At 42.0% G+C, this 13,466-nt stretch overlaps 1 protein-coding gene across 2 annotated transcripts in view; it reads right to left on the bottom strand.

Moving 5' to 3' along the window:
• The window catches only part of LOC117260316 (leucine-rich repeat and fibronectin type III domain-containing protein 1-like protein), a 265,480-nt gene that overhangs the window by 27,274 nt on the left and 224,740 nt on the right, over window positions 1–13,466 (bottom strand). The window contains exon 9 of one of the 2 annotated variants that reach the window (XM_033632298.2): window positions 6,946–7,595. In XM_033632298.2, coding sequence (XP_033488189.2) covers window positions 6,946–7,595 — 650 coding nt within the window. Of the gene's footprint in view, window positions 1–6,174; window positions 7,596–13,466 lie in introns of those variants that run through there. The other variant, XM_033632296.2, reaches the window with a different exon arrangement.

The raw sequence follows: 13,466 nt of genomic DNA, 5'->3' as shown, positions 1-13,466 counted from the left end.
ACACACTCACACGTTCAATGTTAAGTCGCTTGTTCTTGAACTTGTAGCACTTTGCTCGGCATAATCATAAAATGTTTGTGTCAAGCATGTAATTACTGATAATCTTGATATAAAACTCCTCTCTTCAGGTTAAAGAGCTACTTCTGATGCTGAATCATGCAGCATCCTGTCACGAGCTAGATCTCAAGCTCCGGGGTGAAACTATGAGAGCCGAAATGTTCTCTGCTGAGTATTTGTTCATTGATTTATTTATCCAACTGTCTGAACAAGGCTCAGATTTCTTTTTAAGTCTCTGTTAATACAATACTCACATCCCCATACGTTATTGGTTGCTGTATTCACGCCTGATTCTCTCTTGGTACGACTGTACTGTAAATGATGGGTAGGGTTAAGTACATTTGAAGTGATACTGGTACCACTTCTGGGGCCTTGAATTCATTACTGGTACTAAAGGATACCTTTTTTGGTACTTTCTGTCCGTCTGCTTGTATGTGCCCAAGTGTGTGTATATGTGTCTATATATATATGTCTGTTCATCTAGCAGTGATACTGGGCTATTACTGTACCAAAAAAACGAAATAGACTAGGTGCTGAAATTATTGTGGCAGGTTGGTCCTACAGGTGTTCTCTGGGAAGCCAACATAGCCACGGCCAGCTTCAGGGTGCCTTCAACACCTGTCGAAACCTGGCAGCTCCATAGATCTGTGGATTGAGGGTGCTTCTGGGCACTTGAGCCTCTTGTGTTCTCACCCAGATGCGCTCTCAGGTATTGGCATTTGGCACTGATGGATTTAACTCGAATCGGTCGGTACCCTTAAAAGTACCCAGCCCAAATGATAGGCGACAAAATCCACAATGCTTTTTGGGCGAGAGTTTTGGGATGTTCTATGGGAAGCCGATGGAGCCACAGCCAGCTTCGGGGTGCCTTCAGTTCCTGTCAGAATTAAAACCTGGCAGCTCCACAGATCTGTTTCTGGTCTCGGAGCTCTGTGGCTGGTTTCCAGGCTTGAGGGTGCTTCTGGGCACTTTAGCCTTTTGTCTAAACATGGTGTTCTCACCTAGATGTGCTCTCAGGTATTGGCATTTGGTACCGATGGATTTAACTTGAATCGATATTTAGTAGTACTGATGCAAATTGGTACCCTTAAAAGTACAGAGTTTGGTACTTAGCCCAAATGATAGGGGAAAAAAATCCACAGTGTTTTTGCTGGGCAAAAAAGGCAATAAAAGGTTCAGCGGAGGCAATGATGAGCTGAGCCAGATAAATGAGTATCTACTGAAGTTGTTGTCTCTTCAGTAAGATATCCTCTGTTCCTGCTTGCTGAGCCAAGGCAGGGGGATACAGTAGAAAGGGAAAGACAGAATTTCACAAAAAAAGAATATTAACACATAACTCATGGCGATACACACTTGATTTGTCTAACTTAGACTGACATTTCGTTAAACTTTGAAATGTGTTTTTGTAGAGTGACAGCTTTGTCTCCGTTTGTATTTCCAACATCAGTTTAGGAAGGGATCCCTTTAGCACCAGTAGGAATGGTTACAGAAACTAACTTTTTCAATTCAATGTCTCTTGAGTTAAGATGCTTGAAAATGAAACACGAACCCATCAGAGGCAAAATTCCAATTTCTTATCATGTAATTTTCAGGAGACAGGGGAAAAAACATTCAAGAAGCAAATTTAAAAATAATATTTAACAGATTCTAAAACAAATTCAGAGTTATGTATCCACTTCATACATAGTATGAATGTTAACACAACAGTCTATGAAAAGCAAACAAACAAAAGGAGAACTATCACCCACAATGTGCCTATTTTTTCATGTTGGGTTACATATTTGACAACTGTGGGCCTTTAATGGGGCCTCACTGTGTATCTGTCAGTTGCTCTGTTCCTCAGGCGCTCTGACTCACTGCGGCTCTCTCTCTGATCAGATCAATGTTGCCTTTCTCTGCAATGCAGCAACCAGTGAAACACATCACAGACACAGCTACACCCTGAGAAACCCCAACAGCCTCTGTACAAACACATGAGTATTATCCGTCATCGTAGGTTGCCCTCAAAGTGCCAACAATACTGGAATCAAAGAGAGGAAACAAAGAACACAAAGGCCAGGGGTAACTTGTTCCTCCTGGGTGAAGTGTCAAAATGAAAACTCTAATAATTGCTTTTTTTTGTGTGTGTGTGTCTGTCGCGTCGCAGTCTGGGATGCTCTTTGGAAGCTCCTTTGAGTGACACACTTCAGTCAGTGAAGGCTGAGATGAGGTTAACGCTGTTAATTAGGCCTATTGGGGAAATGTTTGAGTTTGTGCATATGGTGGCACCTCAGTTCTACAACAAAATAGAAATTCCAGCCTGTTACAGCCCTAATGAGCACTCCTCAACTCCAACGCTTTGTAAGTCCAATTTGGCCAATAACCTCTCAGAACAACAAACTTCCCCTCATATAGCTTCAGAGGTGAGAAAAACAACCAGAAAACCACTTGTCTCACTATGATGTCTTGAGCCTGTTCATTTCTGGAATAGCCTATTAATTAGTGTGGCACTTGACACCATCTAAATCTAAAGTCTTTTTTATCATACAATAATAATTACAGACTGTGATGTGAGCACGTTTAATTTGCTCTAAACGTCTGACCGACTACGATCCAGCAGGGTTCACAAAGGTGAAAACTTTCCCTGAACTTGCTGGCTAAGCTGCTGCGCTTTGCAAAGATCTCTCGTCTCCTCCCCGCTATCAACGTGAGGCTCAATGACACCTCATTTCAACCCATTCAGAGAGGCCAATTGAATGACATATCAGCCGCTGATAAAGTATTTCGACTCAGCTGTTTAAGCCACTCATGTGAAATGGTGTCTCCATTTATTCGTTCTAATGAAACCCCCATTTCCTGAGTGGATTAGTGTTAAAGGGGAAGTGCAATGGAGTGGGCTTAGCACAGGGAAAATCTACCCGAAAAGAAAATTCACATGCTCTTGTGGATTCCTATTATTATAGCACTATTGAGCATTTTAAGCGATTTTTGTGAGCATGTGCAAGTCACTTCAAAAGTTTGAATCGAGAGAATCGGGGCCTGATCACATAAAACGTGGGTTTTATCTAATAGCCTCTGCTGTTAATGACTGAGTTACATAAAAGCAATTATCCATCAGTTTCTTGCACGTTAAGGACAAAGTATATCACATTGTAAGCGTGCAGCACTGTGCTTTCACTGTTATTCTCAATACTGCGGATGCACAGTGACAATTCTAAATAAATTATTACATTTTTATTCTTGGAAAATTGCCTCTGTACCTCTCTGTTTCTCAGCTGTCTACCAGCTATCTGACAGCTATTTTCTGTCAGTAGCCTCTACCGTGGAAACTAAAAATGCTTCATTCAAGCTGGCACAAGAGGTTGATCCACGAGCAGACAGGAAAGGTTAATGATCAAGAGACAGTGAATGGAAGCCTAAAGCTTGACTAATACTTATAGACTTGAAGCTGAAAATTAACCGACTTTAGGACAACCAGGTGGATTGTGAGTGTACTGAACTTTAGCCTGTCATTCACATTCATTGGAACATCCTCAGAAAGTAGTTTTTGGCACCAGCACAGACTTGGATTTACTAATTTGTAGGTGTCAGAGAGGTTTTATCACAAATATTGGACATGCTGTTCAAGGTCTTTAAGTCTTCCTTTGGTGTGGACGTCCCTTTATAACAAATCATAAAAACATTTTGTCAATGTTTTCTTGCTTTTTCCTTCTTTTTTTTCTGCCTTAAGCATTTGTAATCATTGTGAAGACGAGGGTTGGGCATCAGGAATGGGCATATGGAAATGTCATCGCGATGGACGATAGCATTGTTGTGGTGGGCGGAGCTTTATGCGTTACAGTAGCAAGGACAGAGCGCAGTGTGTTTGAGTGTGTGTGTTTTTAGAGTGAGTGACAGAGAGGGGAGGACAAGGTGAATTATTGCAAGCAATGTTTCTCTGAGTTATTAATAACTTAGGCTACTCGGGTTGCTGCTTTGTCACTTTTTGACCCATCCACTGGAATCTGTGATATTTATGTACAAGTTAATTAAAAAGAAACCAAAAATTAGCAGGGAGTGGCAATGATCAGTGGTGGTAGCAAATATCCACGATAGTGGCAACAAAAGCCCTGTTTCCATCAAGCAGTACGGTACGGTACTTCTAGTTGTGGATGGTACCAATGGAACCGTTCCATACTGTCCCCATTTTTGGTCCCCCCTCTGTTGGGGTACCTAGCACACAGATCTGGTACTAAAAGGTGGAGCTGTGAACACTGCAGTCTGTTGATTGGTCAATAGAGGACGGTCACTCTGCTCAGGGCTGAGTTGTGTCTGGTTTTTTAGGCTCATGTAACCACTGTTCATACCGAGGAGAGTTTTACATATATATAAGTAAACTGTAACTATAACATGAAAGGATATCTTGCAGCATAATATATTTCTCTGGGCCGACTGCCGGCCATTACTTACTTTTTAATGTTTCTCTTGGATGACACAGACTTTTAGTAATGAGTGGATCTTCAAGCGTTTGAATATATATATTAATTTTGACCAGATTATTTGAACTGCATATATTGTAATCCTTACTCTGAGAAAAAGAAAAAGTGTTGCAGAGTGTCATTCCTGTTGGCTCTGGCAACACTAAACCCCAGAGCTTGCCTTATGGACTAAATGCACAAAACTGGTATTTTTAAATAACCCATCAACACTGCAGCTGCTCTATTTTGTTTTGAAAATGTCAACGTCCAGCCCTGTTTTGTGGACGATAAATGAGGTGCAGACTGACAAAGGAGGAAATACAGTGCGTGCTGGATGGAGCAGTGAGTGACAACAACCCTGCCCACATGAAAGAGTACTGTCTGTGGGGGAAATGCTAAAAGGATCTAGGGTCTAGGTACCATGTCTGAAGGGTTACTTTTGGTTCCAAAGGTACCATACTGAAAGTGTTTGGTGGAAACGGGCTTATTTAGTCGCTAAAATAGGTACAAATTTGCCCATCTGGCAGCTTGTAGTTCAACTGTTAGATAAATTGGAATTGTTAGTGTTTAAGCACACAATTTTATGCCATTAGCACCAACGCAAACATGCATGCACCCTGGTGCTGTTGTGGATGGATGGACAGATGAGGGCTTTTAAGTTACGATGTTCGGCTTATTAGTCAGTGACCCAACCCATGTGAAGACCTTTGTAAATACTCTGTATGACTATAATTTAAAGTACTTGCTGAGTGCTTTTCCTGTTTACTGCTATCACTGGTTAGCCCCTTACCCCCAACACTTTGCTTTTACTCCACTACCACAATGCTCTCTCCTTACAGCTTCTTATATCACGGCATGTACATTAACAATAGTTGCATCAGTTGCCTTGTGCATTATGTACACTATATTCCCTCTAAGTTCTCTGTGTCTGCCGGATTTGGCTTTGTTACCCCTTGGGGGGTTCGATTATGCTGCTGCTGAATCTAAAGCAAGTTGCTTGGATTTATATTGAGAACACCCTGGAGGGCAAAATCTGAACTGTGAGTGTGTACAGCTGTCTAAACATTCATACATATACTGTAGTAAAGGTTTAGCTTTATGGAGAGAGTGCCTGAACAGCTTACAGTGATGTCAAAATGCATGTTAACTGATTTTTATTTTATTTTATTTTTTTATTAGGGAAGTTAAGAAAAAATAAATAAATAGAATATTCACAGAGTAGACACTTATCAGGTCGTGTAAGCTAATGTGTGATGCTTGTTGCTTTTGTAAGCCCCTTCAGAGACTTTACAGCGTCTTTTACACTGTGTAACAATTTTTTTGTTCTGCCAAGAAAGACACACAGATGTGATAAAGACTGCAAAAAAATTGCGCATTTTAAGTTCTCATGACGGCATTTTTTATAAAGGGGGAATTAGGGTCTTGGATTTCTTCCAATTTGGTATTGAACTTTAGCCAACTTTCAATGGCTTTAAATTTGCACTGAAGTAACTTTCTTTCTTCACTCTTTAGTGCTCTGGTTGTGTCATTCTTAATGGCAAACAAGCCTTCTCGGGGTGCTTAAAGTCTAATAGTTTGTAGCACCCTAATGGAGGACACATAAGGAACGCCAGCTGGAATAATGTTAGCTGAGGTGCGATGGGTAATCCCACCTGCATTACTAAATCCCTCTTTCCTCTAACTCCAACTCCCAAAGATTTCTTAAGCCGCCGACACAGTTGCCATGCATGAGAAAAAAGGCCCAAAAAGTGCTGTTTCATAGCATCTTGTACAACTCACTAAGGCAAACAAAATAAACTCTGTAGTTTCTTTAACTTCTTAACAGATTTGATGCCTTTGAGTTACCTTCCTACCTAACATGTATCCTCCGTTGTTAAGAAATAAGGCTTGGTAATTGACAACAGCAGAAAACAAATATCAACGAGCTTGGATGATGTGATGTTATAGATTAATACCACTCCACCGTAGGGAGGTAAATTCAGGGTTTTTTGTTTCATGAGATGAAAAACCATAAAACCTTTCTAATACGGAGTGAGAGGTACTGTGATCTGTTTTGTCAGCAGAGTTAACTACAACGTCAGATGCTACCCCAGCTCTACAGATAAAACATGTTTCCCCCTCTGTCTCTCTTACTAGTATCCTCCCAATCCATGAGGATGGCATCTCTCTTATTCATTCTCTCGTTCACACTCACTCAGTTTCTCACTGTTCCACTCGTTATTATCTTGCTCAATTTCACACCCTCAATTGCACATTGTCTATTTCTCATCCTCCAGCTCTTTCTGTTGGACTGTATTTTTTTTTTTTTTTTTTTTGCTCTCTCTGCTTGGTAATTCCCTGCTCTTCCTACGTCAACTTCTTTTTGTATTTCTTTCCACCTCTCTGCAATACTTCCTTCTTGCTCTGCTGCTCGCCTCCTCTGTGTCTATCTCCATATCTGTCTCTCCACTACCTGCCAGTTCCTTGGGGGAGGTGGGCTCTTTGGCGACAGATGGTGGTCTGCTTTTCATCTCAATGGCCACCCTGGAGGAGAAGCGGGCCTTGGTGGGCGAGAGCAACTCCTCATTGGCCAAGGAGTCAGTCCTTGTCATTATGCTCCGTCCACTGCTCTCCTCCTCGACCAATGCCACAGTGTCTCTCAGAGTGTTGCTAGGCGACATGGCCCTGGACGGCGCCAGCGCTTGGTCGTCCTGACTGTCAGGCATTTTTGAGGCAGAGCGAGGGAGAACTTGGACCTGTCCGCCTCCTCCTTGTCCATTGCTCTGTGGTCTTGGCGCTGTCGCCGCGATGGCTGCTTTTCCGTGGCCTGCCCCTTGGTGGCTGTAAACCTTGTATCGTATCATTAAGATGATAATAAAAACCAGCACAGAGGCGACAATAATCCCTCCAATGATGATGATCATTGTGCCACCCAGGAAGTGGCTGTGCAATGCTTGGCACTGGCTGAACTCTGTGTCTGTGGTGAATGACAGACAGCCCAGAGGACGGGTTGCAGTCAGTGATGTGATGACATCATCAAACACAGCCAGGACGCAAAGGTCGTAGTTGCGTCCAGCGGCGAGGTCCCGAACCAGGAAGTCATTGCTGGTGGATGGAATCATCCTGCCAAAGCAAAGAGAAAAGAAACAGAGATGTGATGACAGGGAATTTATAACTTTAAACTAATTAATGAACAAACTTTATTTTATGGGTTTTATGGGTCCAACTTTTGAATAAGGTCCTAATTGTTATCAAGAGGTTTTCTGGTGATATAATTTGGTATTAATTACAGGAAAAGTAGAGACAGCATTCAACTGATACTCTTCTAATTCATTAATTCATATCAGTTGCTACCTTGACTGAGAGTCCTTTACTGTGTTCAGTGCCAGGGCAAGAATACCATTCAATATATGTTTTCCGTAAATGAAGTCCCAAATTACAGTCTTTTGAAGGAAGCTTCTTGGGAAATCATAGCGAAATTATGCACCCATAAAATAAAGAGTAACCAGGAAAGGTGTACAATATATCAGTTTTGTTAATCAGCCATAGAAAAGGACAAAGGATTGTAACCCAAGTTACCTGAAATGTAATACATACACACGGATGCATTACACCTATGCAAATCTATCTTGGCAGACATGTTTCATATGGAAAGGATTATACATAAAATAGATGGCTCAACCAAATTCCAGATAAATAAATACAAAAAAAAAGTTATTCCAGTCTTAAGGCTCATTTATACTCCATTTATATGTTAATTTCTAATAGAGGCAGCATTGTATACGTCACTCTGTGAGGCCATGAACTACACTGCAACATGTGGATAGACAATTCTTTTCGTTGTACTACAGATTCATCCTTTATGCTATTTTTAAAATGTCTTTGTTGTGTCCTGTAGTTGTGTCTTGCTTGAACTGCACCCACAATTTCCAGTGGTTCTACTCCATTTTTTCGGTATCTGTATGCTTCCAGAAAACGTGCACAAATACGTATGACATTAATGCAGAGCACAGACAGAAGGCGATGTCCGTGTCCATATATGTCTCTGAGGTTGAGCATAAAGGAGCCCTTAAAGAGTAGCTTTAGCACCAGGCTGAGGAGCAGCGTGTTGGTGCCCTCTCTGTTTGAAAGCTTCACCTCTGACCACAGCCAACAGTGATGTCACTGGAGTCCTGGCATCCACCTGTACTTCACTGTGGCAAGGTCAAAAGTTAAACCCCTGGAGGTCAGCATAGGTCTGATTTCCAGGGGCTGTTAAATTAGTTTTTAAAGATATATATATTGTGTGTAAGTGAAAGGGAAGCGGTATGGTCATCATGTGACCTGCCACATTATGTCACAATGCTCTCAATGACATTGCACGGTGGAGCTACTCTCACAGAAGCTGCACTGACGAACGCAACTGGCATCGGAGAGCCAAAATATCTGCCAACACAAACCTGTGCTGTCCAATTCTGTGTGTCCATTCACCATCACACTGTACCAATCAAACAAGCAAGGCAGAGTCATACAACAACAACAACAAAAAAAGAATCCTTTCCAAAAATGACTTACGATGCTTGTATTGCTCGCCTGTATTCTGTTGTGTGCTATTATATGAAAGCTGCAGCGGTGACACATGCACCGTCATCATACATTTCCATGCGGTGCCGCCTGTGGCACAACAGCCACCTCATCGTTCTTATTTCCCCACAGAGTTAGAATTCATAAGCCTGTGATCTGACAAACGGCTCACACAGATCCATCCCCCACAGCTGCAGAAATCACTATCCTCTGATTAAACGCATTCCTGATTCTTACCATTGTCGACTTCTATCTCGGTCTTTCCTGAGGTAAAAACCATAGTTCTAGTTTTTCCTTGGCAGCAGGCTTTCCTGAGGGAAATCCAGGGAAAAAAAAAAAAAAATCACCCAGGTAAACAGGAGCAATGGTTTTGTTCTGCTTATCTTAGTTTCGCTCTCTGCTTGTCTCTCTGCTTTCTCTAGGGGTCTTCACTAGTGGAATTGTCACCCCTATGTCATTGCTACATTTTTATCTAAATCATATTTCACTTCTGCTTCATTCACATTTTCCCCTATGTACTGTAAGTCTTTCAGCCTGTGCCCATTCCTCCCCCATAAATGTATTTCCACCTCTGCACAAAGACAGACAAGCTTTGCAATATCGTCAGAGTGAAATAGAACCGATGGGAGGCTAGCGTGTTTGTGTGTGTTTGTGAAAGCCAGTGGGCAGCAGGGTATTGGCTGGCCCAGTCTCAGTGCCAAGCTCATCGATGGCATTGAACCACCACCAGGAAGTATATCTTGGCAGATAGCTCTGTGTGTGTGTTTCTGTGTGTGTGTGACCTTGTGTGGCTGTGAAGTCTGGTGTGAAAGGATCCCCGGACTGAGTTCTTAATAGGAATCGAACCAGGAAACTTTAACGGTCCTGATGTCTTGCCAAAGGGTAACAGCATGATTTGAGATCAGAGCTGGGCTGGGGTTCCTGAAAGCAATTTCAAAAGGGGGACTAAGAGGAGAAAATATATATATTCAGAGAAAACAGGGCCTGTGTCCACTTTATTTCACTTCAAAAAACTACTGACTGGGAAGTCTCATAAGTGAGTAAGTCATAGCTTATTAGATGTAAAACAGCACGTCCTACAGTGACATCCGCAAAGCACATGAGCCTCTAATCTATCTGCAGTCCGGCACACTATTTTCCATTTTAACAAGTTACTTATTGCTTAAGTGTACATGATATTCCTGCTGTGAAAATATGAGTTGTGATTGTCATGATGCAAAGTGAGGTGTGTAAAAGTCTCCCTCAGAGCACAGTCAGCTGACTCAAAACACATTATGTAAAAGTCGTGACTGACTCTAATTAAATTGTCATGGAGACAGAGGGAGCAGCCTTCAACGTGACTACATCACCTCCGATGCTAACAGTGCATCAGTCTTCTCAATACCCACACAGCTGTAGGCAGGTAGCCTAATACAGATTTTCAAGTGACAGGTATTCATTTTAAGTACGGTTTGAATCTTAGAATGAGCATATAGTGACAACACCTTGAGGTGCGAGGTACAATTCCTTTAAAATGAACTAAGCAGAAATGATGTGATCCCACTGCCATCAATTCAAAAAGTGAGAACCCGTCAGACAGGGTAGTGTAAGGTATTGTTTTGCCAATATATGACAACAGAACTAATGAAGGAGCTGCGGTGTGCAGTGCATTATACTCTCAGCCAGTCCTTGACTTTTCCACTGTGTTGTGAATTGCTGTCAGTTGGCTTTGTTCCAGCAAGCTCTTTGTCATAGTGGTTTGATTTTTTTTTTATTATTATATTTCATAATGACTACACCACAATGAAGACAATATGACAGTTAGATCCTTTTGTGGGCACAGAATCATACACAAAAGGGAACTTGGTCTATTAATGTAATTAAGGTAAATTGTCCTGACTAACAGCAAAATGCATCAGGAAAGGATGCAACGCGTCATGGAGGCGGGGTGGTGCAGGGATTTTTACCTTCCGCACAGACTCTGTCTTTGTAGCATGTGGTTGTGTGCCAGCTGCACTGAGTGCATATTGAGTTCTGCCAATAGGTAATGCAGTTGGTTACGCAGGGTTTGGACGTGTATGCTACATTAACTGGTACTGAATTAATTAACTGAATCGTTTTCAACTACAGGATGCATTGATTTGATTTATTTTAATGTGAAATCTAAAACCACTCACAAGGTTACTGTGCTGCATCACTTTGCCTCTGTCACTCTGAGGTATTCATTTTCATCACTTTAAAAGTGACTGTACTTGTTTTTTAAGCAGTTCCATGTAGTTTTTATCTGTTTATTGCCACAGAGCTGCACACAGAAAAAAAGACCGGCGTGAAAGTAGTGCATGCCGTGCGATGCCCATTCAGGCAAACGTGGCTTCCGTAGTCAGTGCAGCAGCTTCAGTCTTCTGCTGCAGCAGACGGGTCATACCACGCCCATGCCCCATGTATTTGGGCCATAAAGATGCACAACTTAATGTGAGTCACCCATCTATTTGCAGATTAATTCAAAGTGCAATGACAAACAGACTAATATAACGTTAAAAATGAATGATACAACTGGAATCTGGGTGAAGTCATGCTTTTTTTAATATAACACATGGCTTCCCAGAAAATACAACATATTATATTATAAATGAGTATTCATCAGCAGTAGAAGGTATACATCTCATCTCGTCACCTTGCTCACATTGGCCACGAGTCTCTACTCTTGGTATAAATCTGCACACCCGACACACCACTGGACTCAATCAGATGTCAGTTCATAAATATCTAGTATGTTATCAGTGAAGCAGCTCAGATCAATCTAATCCAACCAGATTGGGTGAGACTGAATCAGTGAACCCCTTCACACTACCAAGATAATCTTTGCCAATCATCACCATCGCCTCCAAATGCAATCTCTCCTGTGAGTGTCAAGAGGGGCAAATCTGGTGGAAATCAGTGTGGAAAATCCCCTGGTGTGTCCCCCAGCCTGTAGGTGCAGTCTTCTTAATAGGAAGCAAACCAGGAAACTTCCACTGCCCCGAGGCTTTGCTAAAAGGCAGCTGCATATGAACCGAGAAGTGAGTGAGTAGGATGAGGTAGAGGAAATTCTTGGTTGGGGGGGGGGTCTTATACCACACCACCAGCCTTGTTAAACTTGAAGGACTAAATGCTGTGCAAAAAATTGGATGCTTTAATGCTGTGAAGGGATTTCTCCTCCTTTAGGCTAAAGGGAATGTGACACAGTGTTGCTCTGACTCATGTCGGGGTCGGTTGCAAACCTCAAAGTGTGGCACAGGGTCATGGCCTCTCTCTTTCGGTGCAGTAGTTCAAGTCTCTGTCTGCTAGGGATGACTGGTCGGTGCAGTCTGATAAAGCTGGACTGCCTCTGTCTCCAAGGTAACCAAGGTTATGTGAAATATGCTGATATCTGTTAAAGATGCAACAGGATTCCTTGGCTCCCCTCATGGCCTAACTCAGGGGTCAGCAACCTTAACTAACAAAAGGGCCTTTTTTGGCCAACAAAGGGAAAAAAATCTGTCTGGAGACGCAAGACATATTTGAGCTTCATAATAAAGTTAACACAGCCTTTTAAGTCAAATTTAGCCTATCAGCATAACTAATATATCTAGATGAGCATTCATTAATGAGTTTAAGAACAAGGTGACTATTCTGCAGTGGGCTATTTGTCATTATTTGGTACTTTAACTTTGCAGCATTGCCAATGAAAGCAAACTAATTTGCCCACAAATGCTCAGTTTTCCCCTGAGACTTTTCCCTTTTTTGATTTGGAATCTACAGCTAGCCCAGCGAGGAAGAGTTTAGACTACTGTAGCCAACACTAGTGATGTTTGTAGCGGAAATGGTGCCAGGCCAGACGGATGACGCACATTTTAGCTGATAAAATGTTAAAAGATTATCTTAAATCTGTGTATAGGCTACGCATTTTTGCAGTTGAAGAATGTAAGAAACACTTCAAGCTGACAACAATAAGTGAAAATTAAGATGTTAAAAAAAACATAATTTTCTGTCAAAGCCACAGGGAGTCACTGGAGAGGAGCTAAAGAGCCACCAGTAGCGCTGGAGCTGCAGGTTGCCGACCCCTGGTCTAACTACATGGGGTATAGATACATCACGTTGTGTAGGCAGGGGGGAGCGGGGTTGTTTACCTGTTACATCGACTCCATCTTTGTAGCATGTGGTTGACTTCCAGCGTCACTGTGTGTATGGAGTTTTGCGTGGTGATGATGCAGTTGGTTATGCAGGATTTGTAAGCTAGGCTATATTAACTGGTACTGATTAACTGGATCGTTGCAACTACAGGGTGCATTGATTTGATTTATTTGAATGTGAAATCTAAAAACACTCACAAGGTTACTCTGAAAACAAACATTTTACATTGTTATGTTTCCTGGAAATCATAGCCAGTCCAGCCAGTAGCAAGTAGGCTATTAGCCATGGTCATTACCAGAA

This window comes from Epinephelus lanceolatus, chromosome 4 (assembly GCF_041903045.1).
Source record: "Epinephelus lanceolatus isolate andai-2023 chromosome 4, ASM4190304v1, whole genome shotgun sequence".
Taxonomy (NCBI): Eukaryota; Metazoa; Chordata; class Actinopteri; order Perciformes; family Serranidae; genus Epinephelus; species Epinephelus lanceolatus.
Note: the sequence above shows the minus strand (reverse complement) of the source record. Positions and strands in the feature narration are given on the sequence as shown.